This window comes from Halichoeres trimaculatus, unplaced genomic scaffold (genome assembly GCF_033239565.1).
Source record: "Halichoeres trimaculatus isolate MK-OKI-2021-1 unplaced genomic scaffold, fHalTri1.1 fHalTri1_scaffold_23, whole genome shotgun sequence".
NCBI lineage: Eukaryota > Metazoa > Chordata > Actinopteri > Labriformes > Labridae > Halichoeres > Halichoeres trimaculatus.
The window spans coordinates 23,836,338-23,853,342 of NW_027437201.1; the positions used below are offsets into that span (position 1 = coordinate 23,836,338).

Consider the following 17,005-nt stretch of genomic DNA (forward strand, 5'->3'; position numbering starts at 1 on the left):
AACTTATGACAAAAACAAAACAGTCTGAACAAAGGAGTGGACCAATCAGGAGAGAGGAAACATAAAAAGGTGTGTGTGTGCAGATGAGCACACACACCTCGTGGAGTCTGTGTGTCTGCATCTGAACAATAACAACAGGTTCATCTTTGTTTGGAGCTCAGCGCACAGATCATCTGATTCTCATCTGTGTTTTAATGTGCCACTTCCTGTTTCTGGGACTTTCACAATAAGGGTTGTTTGTGGTAATGTTCCCATGCTGCCAGTAAAGAGCTCCACTTTCAGTATGAGCACAGATATGCTAATTTCAGAGGCATTTCTAAAAAATAAAGGCGTGTGCTTCCTGTTTTTGAGAAACAGGTTGTGTTGATTCATCAGCTCATCGTCTGACCCGCTGGTCTGAGGTCTGACCTCCGGCTGACTCCAGCCTGACCTGACCCAGCATCAGGAACAGCTCGATCTGAATGAAGAAGTCTTAGTTAAACCCGTCAGAGGAGCCGCCGCCTTTACAACAGAAAGATTTCAGTGACATGAAGATGACAGTCAGGATGTTGCAGCCGCCACAATGACTCCACAAAAAGTGTGAATCATTATTTTCATCATGTTCCTGGGTTGAGCTGGAAAAGTACGACTTCCTTCTCATATTCTCACTTTAATGTTTCACTTTTTTTCTGTCAGAATAAAAAACTTTTCATGTGAAATTTCAGGAACATTCAACACTTTGAAAAAAATAATAAAAATAATAACAATTATAATTTTATTTAAAAGGCACTTTTACATTTTTACATTTATGGGTAAATCTAAAAGTGCACAATTATATTCAAAAAAATAGACAATAAAAACTAATTAAAGGCAATAAAAACAGTAAAAATTAACCCAAATTTTGATTTGTGACTTTATATAAGATTGACTTTTTAATCTCTCTACTTCAGATATTTACTGTTCTCATAAAGAGGATCCCTGCTCACCTGTTTTAACCCTTAAAGTAAAAAACTTGATTTATTTTTAGCAAAAAAAAAAATTGAAAAAATAAAATAAAACAAAGTTTAATTAAAAAACTGTTAGTTTCCAGTTTAACTCTTCTTCGTTGGTGTTAAAGATGCTACAGAGTCCATTAACGAAAAACAAGCTAACCTGTCAGTGACGTCACTCATCACCGCCCCCTCCCCCTGGGCATCTGATGACGTCAGGAACAGTTTATAGGTCGTTTCGGTGATCAGTCGGGGACAGAGTGTGTCTGAAGGTGTGTGTGTGTGAGTGTGTCAGTGTGTGTTAGTCAACATGAGCGCGAGGAAGCTGCTGCAGCTCAGGCCGAGCCTTCATCATCTTCATCTTCATCATCATCACCTTCACCTTCACGCGCAGAGTTCCGTGGGGATCATCGGAGCTCCTTTCTGCAAGGGACAGGTGTGTGTGTGTGTGTGTGTGTGTGTGTGTGTGTGTGTGTGTGTGTGTAACAGCTGTAACTCTTCCTCCTCTTCTTCCTCTGCAGCCCCGCGGTGGAGTGGAGAGAGGACCGGATCTGATCCGAGCTGCGGGACTGCTGAGCAGACTGCAAGAGCAAGGTGTGTGTGTGTGTGTGTGTGTGTGTGTGTGTGTGTGTGTGTGTGTGTGTGTGTGTGTGTGTGTGTGTGTGTGTGTGTGTGTGTGTTTCCAAAGTAAAGGGTAATCTGCTCTGACAGTTCTAAAGTAATAGTAGTAAAGTTTATTTCGGACAAAATAATGACAATAACAATAATAGAACTAAAAATATAGTTATAATAATCATAGTAATAATAATAATAAAAATACTCTACGGAAGCCAAACACATGAAAAATAAGAAATAAAACACATCAAATGATTAAATAAATAACATTTCCAAAAAGGAGTGAGTAGAAGTTCATCTTGTTTATACCCAGCCCCTCAGTTAACCCTTTAATCAGTGAACTCCTTTAATTACTGTGATAATTAAAGAAACAGCAGGCTGCAGTGAAGAGAGGGAAATATTAAAATCATCTCTGAGCTAATTAATTTATTCTGACTGTTTTTAAAGTAAATTCCAGAGTTAAATATTCCCTGAGGAACAAAGTTAAGATAGTTACTGGGTTAAAATTTTGCTTGTAGCAGTAACCAGAAAGTGTTGCCATGAGGATTTCTCTGCTTCAAAGAACTTTCTGGACTCTGTAGAGGAGATATACCAACAACTTCAACTTTAACTTTACTTTATTTATACCTGAGGGTAGATTTGCCTTGCAGACAGAGTGATCACAAACAAACGCATCAAACCTCGGTCAGAGTGAAGACATAAAGTGCACAATGTTTCACCAGCAGCATGGGTCAGTAAAATAAATCAATCAGATAAATGAACTCAGTAAAACACAATAAAAACCTCAAGAAGATAACGATAAAATGAATAAAAGTCATGATAAGCAAAGACTCATATATACACAAATATACAAATTCAAAATTCTTTAAGAAAATGAATAAAAGCGACGCCTGTAGGACGGCTTGCTGAGACATCGCTAACACTCTCTGCTAAATGCTAAAAGTTGTAAAAAGGGTTTGGTACATTAGTTATCTGAAGAAGTACTTTTGAACATATTTTGTTCAATTTGAAAAGTTCTTCTCAAAATGAAAAACAATAAAATTGAGGTTAAAAAAATTATTATTATTATTATTATTATTATTATTATTATTATTATTATTATTATTATTATTATTATTATTATTATTTTGTTTTATTTTATTTTATTTTTTCAGGTCCATACAATAGATAAAATTACAAATCATACTTCTCAGTTATCTACCTGTCAATAAACTATTGTATTCAACAGCAAAAAAAGATAAAAAATAAATAAAAAAATAAATAAAAATCACAGACTTAATAAGCTGTGAAAAAGCGTGTAAGGACCAATAAAGCATTCAGTGAGATATTCATATATCCATTTTTTTTGTATACAGAGACATATAAGACACATAGATCATAAAATGTGGGGTACACCTTGGCTTAAACAACTCAAATATTTATATATCATATCTGGGTCCGTTGCTGACCAATGGAAATCATGAAGATGTCGCGTCTGTTTCTGCTGTTGTGAAGAGTATCCATTTCTCCCATCTCTTGGTAAAAACTGTCCCTTGAAGTCTTAAAGAGAAAGTTTTATTTTCCATAGCAAAGACCTCCCTGACTGTGTCCGTCCATTCAGAGAGACTCGGGGGTTCAGCGTTACACCACTTCCTCGTTATTGCTTTTGTGCATGCAGCAAGTAGGATTTTACACAGACACCAGTCTTTTCTTCAAATATTATCCACAACAATTAAACCAAGATACAGGACCTCCACATCGTTGGGGATCAGTTATCCTATACATCCCAGAATCTTACTGATAGTTTGGCGAACATTCATCCAAAACATCTTTATTTTTGGGCATATCCAAAAAAATGTGGGAGTGATTGAGAATGTCGGCTTTTAATGAGAGGTTTTATATAAAAAACATATTAAATTTTTCCAGCCAAATTCTCTCCATTTTTTAAAACTAGTGGAAGAGTGCTGTGTGCTCCACAACCAATCCTCCTCTGATATCATATCAGCATTTTTTAAATACAGCAGGAACTTTAAACAAACAAAAACACACAAATATAAAATGTTGGGGTAAACCTCAAAGACACATAAAGCTGTCTAAAGAGGGAACATAAACTAAAACAAAATAAATGACACAAAAGATCTACTTTAAACAAACGATGGTCTTATCGGCGTAAAAAATTACATCTTAACATCTGGTCGACTCATGACCTGGTTGGAGCCCTGTTGGTCGTCTTCGTGTTTTCCCCAAAGTGCGTCACAAAAACTGAGTCAAACCGAAAGTTCACTTGTGGCACAAGACACGGTTTCAGTCTGAATACATCATCTCTCCATCAGCTCGTTTAAGGCGCCAAAACCATTTGTCTTATTTTAAAAACCACGAGACAAGCTAAGCTAAGTAGCATTTTGAAATGAGCTGTAATCTGTGATATTGTTGCTGATAATCTCATTTCAAAGTGTGGATTAAGATCAGGCAGATTTCTAGAAGGAAACTTTTTCAGGATCACTCAGAAACTCCTCCCAGGATCTTTAAGGGTCAGTGTTTTTTTCAGGCCTGATTCTTCTGACTCTCAGCTGATGATTTCTTGCATCATGACCTGAAGATGACACACATCACGCTGCTGCATCTTTATTTTCACTTTCAGGATGAGGACAGCGTCATGTTTGGTCTGTGGTGAAGTGGAAACTAACTTCCCACAACCTTTCTGCACAGCGGAGAGGAAATGTTTCAAAATTTCCTCTGCGTGTGTGTGTGTGAGTGTGTGTGAGTGTGTGTGTGTGTTAAACACAGTGACAGAGGTGTTTCATTGGTGACTCATTTCACCAGCAGGTCTGAAATCTGTAAACTGACTCTCACATTTGTCTGTGCGCATGTTTGTGTGTTTGTGCGTGCAGGCTGTGCAGTGAAGGATTATGGGAACCTGACGTTTGAAGACGTGGCTGACACCGAGCAGCAGGGTGTGTTGAAAAACGCTCAGGCCGTGGGCAGCGCCAACAAGAGGCTGTCTGAGGCGGTGCAGGGCGTGAAGAAGGATGGACACACATCAGTGATGCTGGGAGGAGACCACAGGTGTGTGTGTGTGATCACAGGTGCTTTTTACCTGTGGATGATCAGCAGAGACATGTGCATACATTTCCCATGATGCAACTTCACTCTTTACATTTCTGTCAGAGGTTTTGAGGCTGTAGTTTGATCCCAGAGGAACAGGAGAGTTTTTTGCTCATTTCATAATCCACAGAATTCAGAGGTTTCCTGACAGACGAGTTCAGTTAGAGCAGCTCAGCTATCAATCATCCACAGACTGGACCCAAAACAAACAGCGACTCCACCTGAACTTCAGCCTTTAAACACAAAACATTTCATGCAGAGCTCCCCGAGCTCAGACGGGTCAGGAAAATATAAACCTCAGAGTTTAATCAAATTACTCTTTTCAGCTTTTCCCTGAAACATCGTCAAAAAATGCTCAAAGTAAAATGTTGTTTTTCTTTCTGATAAAATCCACCCTGAGTTTGACGTCACACAGACATCTTACTGATTCCTCTTGAATGATTTTTTCTCCTCAGTTTGGCGATCGGCTCCATTCACGGTCATTCGGCGGCGGTGGGAGACCTGAGTGTCGTTTGGGTCGACGCCCACGCCGACATCAACACGCCGCTGACCACCACGACAGGAAACATGCACGGACAGCCGGTGTCTTACCTGCTGCACGAGCTGCACTCAAAGGTCAGAAAAACACAAAAAAGTCAAAGAAATAAATGAAAAAAATAACTGTTTCACGTGCTGTGAAGTCAACCTGTTGGGGGCGCTAAAGAGAAAATCTGAGACTCACAAAATTTTGTGTGACGCAACTTCTGAGAGACACGATCATTACTGTGAAATATCAAGACAATGCCCTGAACAGTTGTTGAGATGTTGCAGTTTGAACCAATGTTAGCATTAAATCTGTTAGCTCCAGAATTAGCATCACTACAAGAAGAAGAGTCTGTTCTGGAAATTACCTTTTTTTCAGATTTGTGGTTCTCTTAAATTCTTGTCAGGTGTTTATGAATATGCTGTTACAGGGTTTAGGAGGAATTGAAAAAAAAAAAAAAAACGTGCTAGCACTTAGCTTTTTAAAACACAGACCTCACAGTGCAAAAATGTTTTGTTGACAGATTCCAGCTCTGCCGAGCTTCTCGTGGGTGAAACCGTGCGTGTCGGCCAAGGATCTGATCTACATCGGTCTGAGAGACGTGGACCCTGGAGAGCAGTATGTAAATCTCGTCCTGTTGGTGGCGCTAGAGAGAACATCTGAGACTCGCAAAATTTTGCACAAACCAGCCTCTGAGAGACACGATTATTTGTGTCAAATTTAAAGACAATCCTGCGAACAGTTATTGAGATGTTGCAGTTTGAACCAATATTAGCATTAAATCTGTTAGCTCCAAAATTAGCATTACTACCAGAAGGTGGGGCCATCCTGGAAAGACAAAGGTCAAAATGAAGATAGTGAAATAACTGTTCATAAAGCAGAAAGATAATAAGAGAATTGAGGTTCAAACTGATAAACTAGTTACTTTCTGACAGTTTTGTTTGTTTTTGTTGATTTCTCGTTCATGCTAATATCCGCTCTCTGCTCTGTGACAGTTACATCCTGAAGCTGCTGGGGGTGAAGGTGTTCTCCATGTCAGAGGTGGATAAACTGGGTGTGTCCAGAGTGATGGAGGAGACGTGTGACTACCTGTCTGCCAGGTGAGTTCCTGCTCCGCAACACAAGCCCTCAAACTTACCCAAGCTAACGCTAACACTTAGCACTGCAATCAAAGTTAGCAATTCATAGGGGAAACATTTCATCCGCACCGTTTTTTTTTTAAATTTATGATCAATCATCATCTGTAACTGTCCTAATTGGACACACACTAACTGTTAGCTCCAGAGTTAGCATCAGCTAACTAGTTTGGTCATTTCACACCCTGAAGGAACATTTCTGGTCTGTTTTCTAAAAGTTTAGTGAAACATTTGTTTTGATCTGAGTGAATGAGGAGTTTTGTTTCTGCAGAGGGAACAAACCGCTCCACCTGAGCTATGACATTGATGCTATCGACCCCTCCCTCACCCCTGCCACTGGGACACCTGTAGTGGGGGGTCTCAGCTACAGAGAGGGGGTCTACATCACCGAGCAGCTGAGTCAGACAGGTACGACGCAGACACTCAGCTTCGTGACGTCCTGTTGAGGGCAGTGTCTCTGTTAACGAACCAATCCTCGTCTCTGTCCGTGTCTCTGACCTGAAGGTCTCCTGTCAGCTGTGGACCTGGTGGAGGTGAATCCTCTGCGGGGTCAGACTGAGAGGGAGGTCCAGTCCACCGTCAGCACGGCGGTCGACCTCGTGCTCGGCTGTTTCGGACGCCTCCGTGAGGGGAACCACCCCGCAGATTACCGGCTACCTGAGCCGTGACGTGGCTGACACCTGTCGCTCTAACTGCACTGATCCACACCTCGGAGCACCTGTTACTGCAGCTTCCCTGAACCACACGCTCATTACCCAGAATGCCTTGGGGCTGCTTCAGTGAACTGCTCACTGTTTGCCAAACTCCACTCACTCAGTACCAAAGATAAAGACTCACCAGTGAACCCTCACTGCTCAGAGTTCAGTCGTATTTAAAGAAGGAGTAACTTTATGCTTTACTAAGATTTTCTCAAATATTTTTCAATCCCCTTTTTTTTATCTATAAACTGTTTAAAAAACAATAAAAAATGAAAATTCCTTCATGTCCTGACATTTATTTCATCCACACAAAAAGTGAATAAATGTAAACCTTGGTTGTAAATGCATACGCACACACTTATTACTTTCAGAACTCTGAATTTTATGTTTAATGTTGATTTTCTGGAATATTCTAATTGTTTTGATTCGGAAAAAAAAGGAATACTTTTTTAAAACTTCATCCAGCCTCTTATGAAACCAAGAGTTAACCCCTTGGTTTTTTGTCAAAATCAAAAAAATGAAATTTTAAATAAAATCGGTGACAACCCTGTTTTTATTTTTGTTTTTTTTTTGAAAAACCTCCTGGGGGAAATAAACCTTCAAGGTATGATTTTAGCCGTGATTCAAATTTTTTCAAATTTTGATGAAATAAAAGGCTAACCCCTTGGATTTGTTTCAGAATGTAGAACAAAATAAAATGTGATAAAGTAAAATGGGCACACTCCAAGGGCTGTGCAAAAAAATCTGAGAGTAAATAAACCCTTCAGGCTACACCTTTTTTTAATTTTGGACTTTATTTTGATTTTTTTTTTTTTTCAGAAAATTTTGAAAAATTCTGATTAGAACAAATGAAAGCCCCTTGTTTTTTTTCCCCAACATTTAAAAAAAACAAAACAAAAAAAGTTGTGAAAAAACACAACGAGGACACTCCAAAGGCTGTTTAAGAGACGCTCAAGTGTAAGTTAGCTCTTCAGGGTAAACTTTAAAAAAAAAAATAAAAAAATTTTAAATTGAAAATTCTGATTAAAACAAAGGCTAACCCCTTGGATTTTTTTCAAATTTCAAAAAATGAAAAATTGTGGGGCTGTTCAAAAAAAAAAAAGACCTAAGAGTAAGTAAACTGTTCAATCTACATTTTTTTTTTTTTCATAAAATTGAGATAACTTTAAATAAATAAATAAATTCTGATTAAAACAATGTAAAGCCCTTGGAATTTTTTTTTCAACATTTAAAAAAAAAGTTGTGAAAAACACTATGTGGACTCTTCAGGGGCTGTTTAAGACACGGTGTAAGTAAATATTTCAGTCTCCATTCTTTGTGTGAGTGTGTTTTTTTTTTTCAAATAGGAAAAAATCTAATAAAAACAAAGAATAACCCCTTGAATTCTTGAATTTGTTTCAAAAAATTTTTTAAATAAAAAACTGTAATTTTGATTTTTCCTTCTTTTTTTTTTTTTTTTTTTTGAAAGTTAAGATAAATTTAATCAAATAAATAACTTCTGATCCAAAAAAAGCTAAGCCCATTGTAATTTTGTTTCAACATTTGAAAAACTAAAAGTTGTGAAAAAACACAATGGACACTCAAAGGGCTGTTTCTGAGACGCTCAAGTGTAGGTACCCCCTTTAGGATATATTTTATTGTGTGTGTGTGTGTGTGTGTGTGTGTGTGTGTGTGTGTGTGTGTGTGTGTGTGTGTGTGTGTGTGTGTGTTTTTCAAATGAGAAAAATTCTGACTAAAACAAAGGCTAACCCCTTGGATTTGTTTCAAAATTTTGAAAAATGAAAAATTGTGATTGTGATTTTTTTTCTTCTTTTTTTTTTTTCTTTTTACAAAATTGAGATAAATTAAATAAATTCTGGTTAAAACAAAGAAAAGCCCCCTGGATTTTTTTTTCCAACATTTGAAAAAAAAAGTTGTGAAAAAACACAATGTGGACACTCCATGGGCTGTTTAAGAGACACCCTCAGTGTATACAAACCTTCAGGACACACTGTTCAGTGTTTTTAAAATTTGGAAAAGTTCTGAAAAAAAACCCACAGATTTTCTTTTTTATTGCTTAAACTTTGTGAAACTGAGTGTACAGGTTTTGATATTTTTTTCCTCAAATTAATGTAAAAACATGACCTTTGTACACAGCACATACTCATGTACAAACACACCTGAATGCATATATTAAGTCAAATATACTGTTTATGTAAGACTAAACAACCACAAACACAGGAAGTTTCGCTGCAGCTGGATTTTAAACTTTATTCTGAAAATAAAAAGTTTTCATTGGACAGATTTCTTTACATTCTTCACATCACGTCTGAAAAAACTTCAGTCTGACTCAAACCGAGTGCATCGTCCACACGTCTGCAGGAAACTGAGGCTCTGACAGGATTTCTGCAGCAGTGAATCAGATCTGAGATCAGTCAGGAGGAACAGAGCGAGAGACGGTTTGTGAAACAACTTTCTGTCCTTCCTGAAGTTTGGTTTCAGAAAAACTCAAAGAAACATTCAATAAAAACCAGTGTTGGACTTTAAACAGAGGCATCCAGCAGAGAAACCAAGCAGAAAGAAACAAAGAAAAACATGTTTTAATGCTCTTTGGAGTGAAACTGGAGTTAGTTCATTATTTCCTGATACATTTGAGCTGTGGGAGGTTTTCATGGCTCTGATTTAAACATATCTGCCCTCCTCTCTGAGTCTGTTTGAAGAAAAGAAACACAGCAGGAACATCACGTGCACGTTTTGAAGTTTATCTGTTTTTGACTCTGTCAGAGTGAACGACCTGCGGGCTGCACGGGTTACGAGTGTGAAGCTTCAGGATTTCTTCTCTAGTTTTCAGGAAAATCTGTCTAATCTGATACTCAATTTGTAACTTTTAAGCAGATTCGATCTTTTGATTATAATTTATTTGATTTAATTTAAAGGTTTGCATTAATCGAATGGAAAAAATAATGTGACAGGTGGTTCTTACGTGCAAAAGAGATTTAGTTTAATAACTAAGTTTCACTGAATAAATAAACTGATGTGTTAAAGCATCAGCAAGAAGTTAAACTCTTGATATCTGTTAATAAATAAATCTCATGTTTATGAAATCCTTTCATCATTCAAACCCTCTGATGAGCTTTTTAAATCTTTATCTTTAATATTTGGAGGCAGGTTTAACAAATATGTACAAGCTGATGCAGAAATTATCTCATGATTCTTCATCTTTCCACAAACTGATCATTAAAATTATCTTCAGCTTCAGGAAGTGGGTTTGGTAACAAGCTTAAAAAAAGTCATCAGCAGATCACACATAACTTAAACACACACACACACTCATACACTCTTCAAATAAAAACCAAAGTGTAACATCACATGTTCAGCCACAGTCGGCAGCTTGGAGGGAGGCTGTTGGCTGAAGAGGAGGAGGAGGAAGAGGAAGACGAGGGTGTGTCAATCCATCTCCTGGAGGCTGCAGCGTCTCCTGAACTCCTGTCCTCGTTCATGGATCCATTTGTTGGAAACTGGAGGAAGAGGAAGTGACGTCAGACTCGGAAACACGCAGACGTGTCACGGCTCCGTGAAACCGTCTGAGTGTCGGTTGTTAAAGGGTTAAAACTTCTCCATGTGTGGACTCACCCCACTTATTCCCCACCAGAACAGGACACGCAGCGTGTCTGGTTCTGTAGTCTCCTTCTCCACTGGGGTGCAGATTGTACCAGAACACCGCCGTGCCCTACACACACACACACACACACACATATCAACACTCTGCATGAATCAGTGGACAGATCTGTCAGTGGTGCTGTGCCGGTTTGTATTTTTTCCCAATTCGTTTCTTATACAGATTTTGGGGTGCAGATTCAATTTAAACTGTGATTCTTTGATATTTCTGATTTTTATTTTGCTTTTTAAAACCAGACCATGTGGAAAAAGTTGATGATGATGATGATGATGATGTCTACAGACTATATCAGGAGCCTCCTTTCAAAATGCACAGGGATCTGACGTCTCAACTTTATTCCAACTCAACTCAAAAACAAAGAAACAAATTTAAGTTTGAAAAAAAAAGAAGATTTTGATCAAAAATGTAAAAGATAAAAATTAAAATTAGTATAAATCACAATATTTTGATACATCTTTCTTTTTCTCCCGCCCTTATCTGCTGGTGTTCGGTGACATGCAGGATGAGCTGTACCTTTTTAGGCCATATGGCGGCTCCCACATCAGTGAAGACGGTGGCGCCCCCTGCTGACACGTCACTCATCTGCAGCACAAAGAGGACACAGTCAGAAACAGGTCACGAGGAAAGAAGCAGATGTGTCAGAGAGCAGCAGAGGCTTCACTGACGTAGAGCAGCCAGGTGGCGATTCTGTTTCCTGTCCCCAGCTCCTCGAAAGCGTCCGGCTCGTCTTTCTGCAAAAACAGGAACATTTTAAAAACAAAAATGTGCGTCTCTACAGTCCACAGCCCTGAAGGTTGTTCCTGCGTGAACTTACCCGCCCAAAGTCAAAGTGAGGCTCGTACTGTCCGCCCACGCCGTAATTCGCCACCTGGAGATGCACAGAGGAATAACTTCCTGTGAGTTTCCATCAGAGATTACATCATCGTAAAGAGAACACGAGCAGGTGAGTTTACCTGTAGGTCCTCTGCTGTAGAGACATCCAGGCCGGTGACGTCCTCGATCCTCTGGTTTATCCTGTCCACCACCGGGTGTTCAAACGCCCCGAGCCAGGCGCTGCGGGGCGAGAGTTACGGTTTATAAAGCTGAGACAGGCGAGGAGTCACTGAGCGCGAGCAGAAAGTTTCTGATGTGTTGGGAGTGTGTGGGAGTGTGTGTGCGTACCTCTTAGACACTCTGTAATGAGCCGTGGTCAGTTTTCCCGTCTGAGGGTCGTGGACTGTGGCGCGTCTAAGCTACCAATCAGGTGGCAGGCGCAGGAAGAGGTGAGGAAAGGGAGGGAAAAGGAGCAAGAGGATGACGAGCAGAAGAAAGAGGAAAAGGAAGAGGAAGACGGGATTGTTAGAGTCTGAAGGTGACAGAGGTGTTTCTCTCTGAATCTCTTCTTCCTCCTGACGTCGTGACTCACCCTGGGTTTGGCGAGCTCCTTCACCTTCTCTATCTCTCTGTCCGAGACGATGTCGTAGTACCTGACGATGTGCGGCCGGTCCCACTCGTCCTCCTGCTTCACCGGGCCGATGATGTACTTGGGGTGGCGGTTGTTGTCGTGGTAACGGCAGAAGAGGCGGCTGCGCCTGAGAGGAGTCTGACAGGAAACAGAGAAGGCTTCAGCGCCGTGTCTCCCCCTCAGAGTGTTTCAGTGTGTCTCTCCTCACCATCTTCAGCCCCTCGCCTCGACACAGACCCTCGTACTTCCAGCGCTCCGGCAGGTAATCCTCCGTGGCAGCCTTGCTCTTCATCCCGCCCTCCTCATCCTCCCCCTTCACCTGTTTCCCCAGCTGGTACTCAAAGTACTTCAAGTTCCCGTTGGCTCGCTGGTGTGTGGGGTCTGAGGCAGAGGGAGCATGACACACAGGAAAAACACACACACACACACACACACTGATTCACTGTGACTGACCCAGCTCCAGCAGCTTCCTGGTGAACATCAGCGCCCTCTTCAGCGCCCCCTGCTGGTACACCGAGTAGCTCAAGTAGTCCAGGACGGTGACGGGGTCCACAGAGTCAGACCTCTCTCCCCGGTCCAGCTGCCTCAGAGCCTGGTGCATCCACAGCTCCGTGCGGAGGTAATCTGCCTCCGAGTACGCCACCCGGCCCAGGTCGTAGCAGTCGTCCACGCTCAGCACGCCGCGGTGGGAGGACGGGGTGAGGCCTGAGCGGGTGAGACAGAGAGGAGTGGACTTTAGACTTGATCCAGACTGTGAGGTGTTTTGGAGTGTTGACTTCTGTGAAGTCAGTAAGTGTCATACTGCCCTCTGCTGGTCTGCTGCTGTACTGCACTCACTGCTCTGATGTGTGAAATCTTTACTGGACTTTTGGACGAGGTTTGAAAACGTTGTCAGGCCCCAGCGAGATTTGAACTCGTGACCCCTGGTTTACAAGACCAGTGCTCTAACCCCTGAGCTATGGAGCCCTGTCCCACCCACACACACTTCAGAGTACACACCTGAAATACCTGTTCTGACTAAATAAACATACGCTGACCAAACATTTCTTGGAGAAGAAACTTCTTGTTTTCCTCTGAGTCTCTGCTGACCTGGCAACCTCCCGCTGGCCATGGTTTCTGTGTCCAGCTGGTAGGTGTCCATCAGCCTCATCAGGGCCTTGGCGGCTCCGGTCTGGTCGTCTTCGTTGGGGAAGTACTGCCTCTGGATGGTCAGGTTAGAGATGAACCCTAGAAACACCACAGAAGAAGAAAAGTGAGCAAATCTGAGGTGATCCAGATCAGTAACATCTTGTGTTTTCTAATGAGTGTGTGTGTGTGTGTACCATCAGACACGTCAGTGAGCACCAGGTTCTCAAGCTCCGCCCACTCCGAGTTAAATCTCTTAATCAGCTTGAAGGCGTTCACCGGGTGACCCAGGAACTCTTCAGGGTCCTGAGAGGCTTTTTGGGAGAGGAGGTCTAGTCTGTCTGCCCATCTGTACACACACACACACACACACACACACACACACACACACACACACACACACACACACACACACACACACACACACACACACACACACACACAGGTAAGAGTATGAACTCAGGTGATTGTGATATGTTCTCCTGGACCTCCTGCTGTTGCTCTCCACAGACGTTCCTCCTGCTCACGCCTGATTGGTCGGTATGACTCAGATTACAAACAGAAACCAGAACACTTTCTGTCTACAGATTAAGTTTCCTGTTTCTTAGACACGTAACAAAACCTCCACCTGGATCTCCTCCTCCACCTGGACCTGCTTTGTGTTCCTGCTGTAATTTAAGACCAAACCTGCAGGGCAGGTGAGACAGCACGGTCTCAGAGTGATCTTTATCTACACCTGGATTTCTATCAGAAAATGTTTTGGGGTGAAAACGTTACAGTCAGACGTCTGTGAGAGCAAACACATCATGTGACTGTCTCTGTCTCACTTCTTGATCTGCTCCAGTTTCCTCTCCTCTGCTCGGATGTAGTCCTTCAGCGACACCACCAGGTCCCTCTCTGTCTGCAGCAGGTCGGTCATTTGACCTGAGGGACGACACACACGTACACACACACACACACAGATTTAAGGAACTTTATGCTTCATCATGACCGACGCTGATGGAAAGTGGACTCACCGATGGAGGTGAAGAACTCATGTTGAGCAGAGGACAGAGAGAAGAGGAGGGTGTGGATCACCAGCCAGCAGAGCTCCATCCAGCCTACGGACAGAAAATAAGGAAAACAAGCGTCTGAATCTTAAAAATAATAATAAACTAAAAACTATAAACTTTGACCCCTGACATGTGTCTGCTGTATAAAGACTAAAACCTCAGAGCTCTGACCGCCGTATGGTCTATCGCAGGGGTCTGCAACCTGCAGCTCTGGAGCCTCATGCGGCTCTCTGATTCCTTTCCTGTGGCTCCCTGTAGATTTGAAAAAAAAATATTAATGAAATAATTAATTTTTATTTATAATTTTATAATCAAGAAATTATTTTTCTCATTATTTATTTATTTTTAAAACTTTTTGCAATTTTTTTTAAATTATTTTCTTGTAAACTTTTTGCAAATTTAGGAATGAAAATACAATTTTTTTTTTAGATTTTGCAAATTTTTAGATTTCTTTTTTTTTTTCTAATTTCTGAATTTTTTTCTCCAAATTTTTGAAATAATTTAAAATGGAGCAAGTTTGTGGAAAGACAGTTTTTTATTTTTCATTTATTGCAAATTTTTGAAATTTTAAAACAGTCTTAAAATTTAAAATATTTTGTATTTTTAGCCATTTTTTGTATTTATTTTTCAGAAAAAAATCACAAACTTACTGAAATATCTTATCATCTATTTATGAACTTTATGATATTACATAGTTTTCTAAATTTTTAATATTTGCAAATTTATTGAAAATAAAAAACTGAGACATAACATGTACAATTTTATAAACACAAAATCTTCTCGCTCAGCTAATTATTCACTAGATATTTAATATGCTTCAAATTTAAACACTTTTTGTCCTTATTGTGAAGATAAAGTAGATTTTAACTTTTATCCAGGTGAGCTGAGGAAAAATGGCTCCTATGAAAGTAAAGGTTGCAGACCCCTGGTCTATCATATGGTCGATCCCTCGCTTGCTTTTACAGAGGAGGACAGAAAACAGGATGTTAAACAGTTTATCAAACAATCAACAGAAAAAAAACAAGTTTCACAATTTTATGCTAAATGCAACTGAACACTTCCCTTTGTCAGATCAGTGTTATCATCCTTATGTCAGCAAAAATCTACTTCCTCTCTGATGCAAGCTGTTAATACATTAAACTTTACATTTAAACCTGTTTTATTAACTCTGATCTAAATAAAACTGTTTATTTTCTCATAATCTAAGAGGTCAGATTATGTAATATTTCTCTGACACTATATGTGATTTATTCTAGGTGTTTATTCCTGTTGGTCACATATTAAAGAAGCTGTGTCAGAGCACTGTTTAATGTCACCATGTCATGAAATAAACCTGTAGCTTAGCTTAACATGTCAAGAGATGAAACACAACTTTGACCTGTTCACTGTTTCCTCCCTGAGGGGTCAAAACAGACAATAAAGAGCAGGAAACACAACCACAGAGCTTCAGATGACAGCCTAACGTTTGGTTTGTCATGTCCAATAAAAACGAAGCTTTTCAAGAGAGATCTCTCAAGTTAAGAGGTCAAACATGCAGAGGAAATTTCTAGATAAAGCTGAATCCTTAAAGAAACGAAGACTTTCTGTTAAAATGAAGGAACATTTGTGTCAAACAGAGAATGAGAGTAAAGGTTTTTACCGCCTTTCCCCCTGACAGAGCCCGGAGAGACAGAAATTAATCCTGTGTTTGGAAAACAGTCCCAGAAACTACAGAAACCTCCTCTCAGGATCAGGCTAACGGTACAGAAACACTACAGCCTCTTCTTCTTCTTCTCCGCTCAGTCCGCTTCAGTCAGTCCTCTTCTTCGCGCCTTTTTTCAAGACGGTGGCATTCGGCTTATTCCGCCACCTATCGGCTTGGCGCGAGACAGCTACGACACCAAAGCCAATTCCGTTTATTTGTTTTTATTTTTTTTTAATTTTCAATTTTATTTTATTTATTTACTTTATTTATTCATTTGTTTATTTTCTATTCAAACTGAGCTTTATATTAAAATATATATATAAAAACGTAATAACCAACATCCAATAATACAATTCTAAGTTGAGCAAATTAAAACAAGAACAATGGAAAATTTTAGTAAGTGTAAATTAACAGCAGCATTTTTATAAAGAATAATAACTAATAATAAACGATGAATAACAAAAGTAAAGAAATTTGACATTAATAGACTTGCTACACCTAAATACACAGAAGAGGATTAGGGCTACTGGAAAAAAAAAGAAAGAAACAACAAATGTGTCAATTTTAGTTGCTATTTTTTCTGAAAAAAAAAAAAAAAAAAAAAGTCTGGTTTTTTTTTGACTGAAACAAATTGTAACAAAAGAAAAAAAAAAGAAAAAAAAAAGAAAAGAAAAGAAAAAAGGACCTTTTTCCAATGGCCCTAGTGTTCTTCTGTTGTAACATTCAACAACTTAGAGCTCACTTTAAGCAAATACAAGTTGTTTGGTAATGGGTACAACTTTATGGCGTCCTTGTCTTGAGCATATTTCAAGGTTTTACTGAAGAGTTTTAATTTATTCTTCAAACAATCCAATAGATTTCTGTATTACTTGGTCTCCCAGGTAAAATTTGGCTTTAAAAATCACAAACAGAAACACTGGCACTGACGTAAATAATTCAACTTTAACAAAAAAAACAACAACTAAACAACAAACAAAAACAGATTAAATGTATAATACCCTGGCAAACTTTGTGTATG

General features: G+C 39.7%; 2 protein-coding genes and 1 non-coding gene across 3 annotated transcripts; 1 reads left to right on the top strand and 2 right to left on the bottom strand.

Annotated features, from left to right (window-relative positions):
- Positions 1-1,234: 1,234 nt before the first annotated feature.
- On the top strand, positions 1,235-7,249 carry arg1 (arginase 1). The gene is made up of 8 exons (XM_074663320.1): positions 1,235-1,404; positions 1,490-1,562; positions 4,454-4,628; positions 5,123-5,282; positions 5,714-5,808; positions 6,186-6,290; positions 6,598-6,734; positions 6,831-7,249. The coding sequence occupies exons 1-8, from the start codon at positions 1,279-1,281 to the stop codon at positions 6,992-6,994; spliced, it is 1,035 nt and encodes a 344-aa protein (XP_074519421.1). The 5' UTR covers positions 1,235-1,278; the 3' UTR covers positions 6,995-7,249.
- Positions 7,250-9,781: 2,532 nt separating this feature from the next.
- Positions 9,782-16,104, bottom strand: LOC141785544 (prolyl 4-hydroxylase subunit alpha-1-like). Its single transcript, XM_074663900.1, has 15 exons — positions 15,943-16,104; positions 14,268-14,351; positions 14,079-14,175; positions 13,449-13,600; positions 13,216-13,353; positions 12,580-12,831; positions 12,335-12,507; positions 12,088-12,264; positions 11,844-11,914; positions 11,636-11,735; positions 11,497-11,550; positions 11,348-11,413; positions 11,196-11,264; positions 10,637-10,733; positions 9,782-10,521 (listed from the first exon to the last, which is right to left on the bottom strand). The coding sequence occupies exons 2-15, from the start codon at positions 14,344-14,346 to the stop codon at positions 10,451-10,453; spliced, it is 1,596 nt and encodes a 531-aa protein (XP_074520001.1). The 5' UTR covers positions 14,347-14,351; positions 15,943-16,104; the 3' UTR covers positions 9,782-10,450.
- trnat-ugu (transfer RNA threonine (anticodon UGU)) lies at positions 13,020-13,092 on the bottom strand. Its single transcript has one exon. It is a non-coding gene; the product is annotated as a tRNA-Thr (tRNA).
- Positions 16,105-17,005: the final 901 nt, after the last annotated feature.

Excerpts from the sequence above, each read along its gene's own strand:
- LOC141785544 (XM_074663900.1), bottom strand. The coding sequence starts at position 14,346 with ATGGAGCTCTGCTGGCTGGTGATCCACACCCTCCTCTTCTCTCTGTCC. Across the intron at positions 12,508-12,579 it reads CAGGAAGCTGCTGGAGCTGG|ACCCCACACACCAGCGAGCC; the intron begins GTCAGTCACAGT and ends CCTCTGCCTCAG. Across the intron at positions 11,915-12,087 it reads AGGAGCTCGCCAAACCCAGG|CTTAGACGCGCCACAGTCCA; the intron begins GTGAGTCACGAC and ends CCTGATTGGTAG.
- arg1 (XM_074663320.1), top strand. The coding sequence starts at position 1,279 with ATGAGCGCGAGGAAGCTGCTGCAGCTCAGGCCGAGCCTTCATCATCTT. Across the intron at positions 1,563-4,453 it reads GAGCAGACTGCAAGAGCAAG|GCTGTGCAGTGAAGGATTAT; the intron begins GTGTGTGTGTGT and ends TTGTGCGTGCAG. Across the intron at positions 5,809-6,185 it reads GACGTGGACCCTGGAGAGCA|TTACATCCTGAAGCTGCTGG; the intron begins GTATGTAAATCT and ends GCTCTGTGACAG.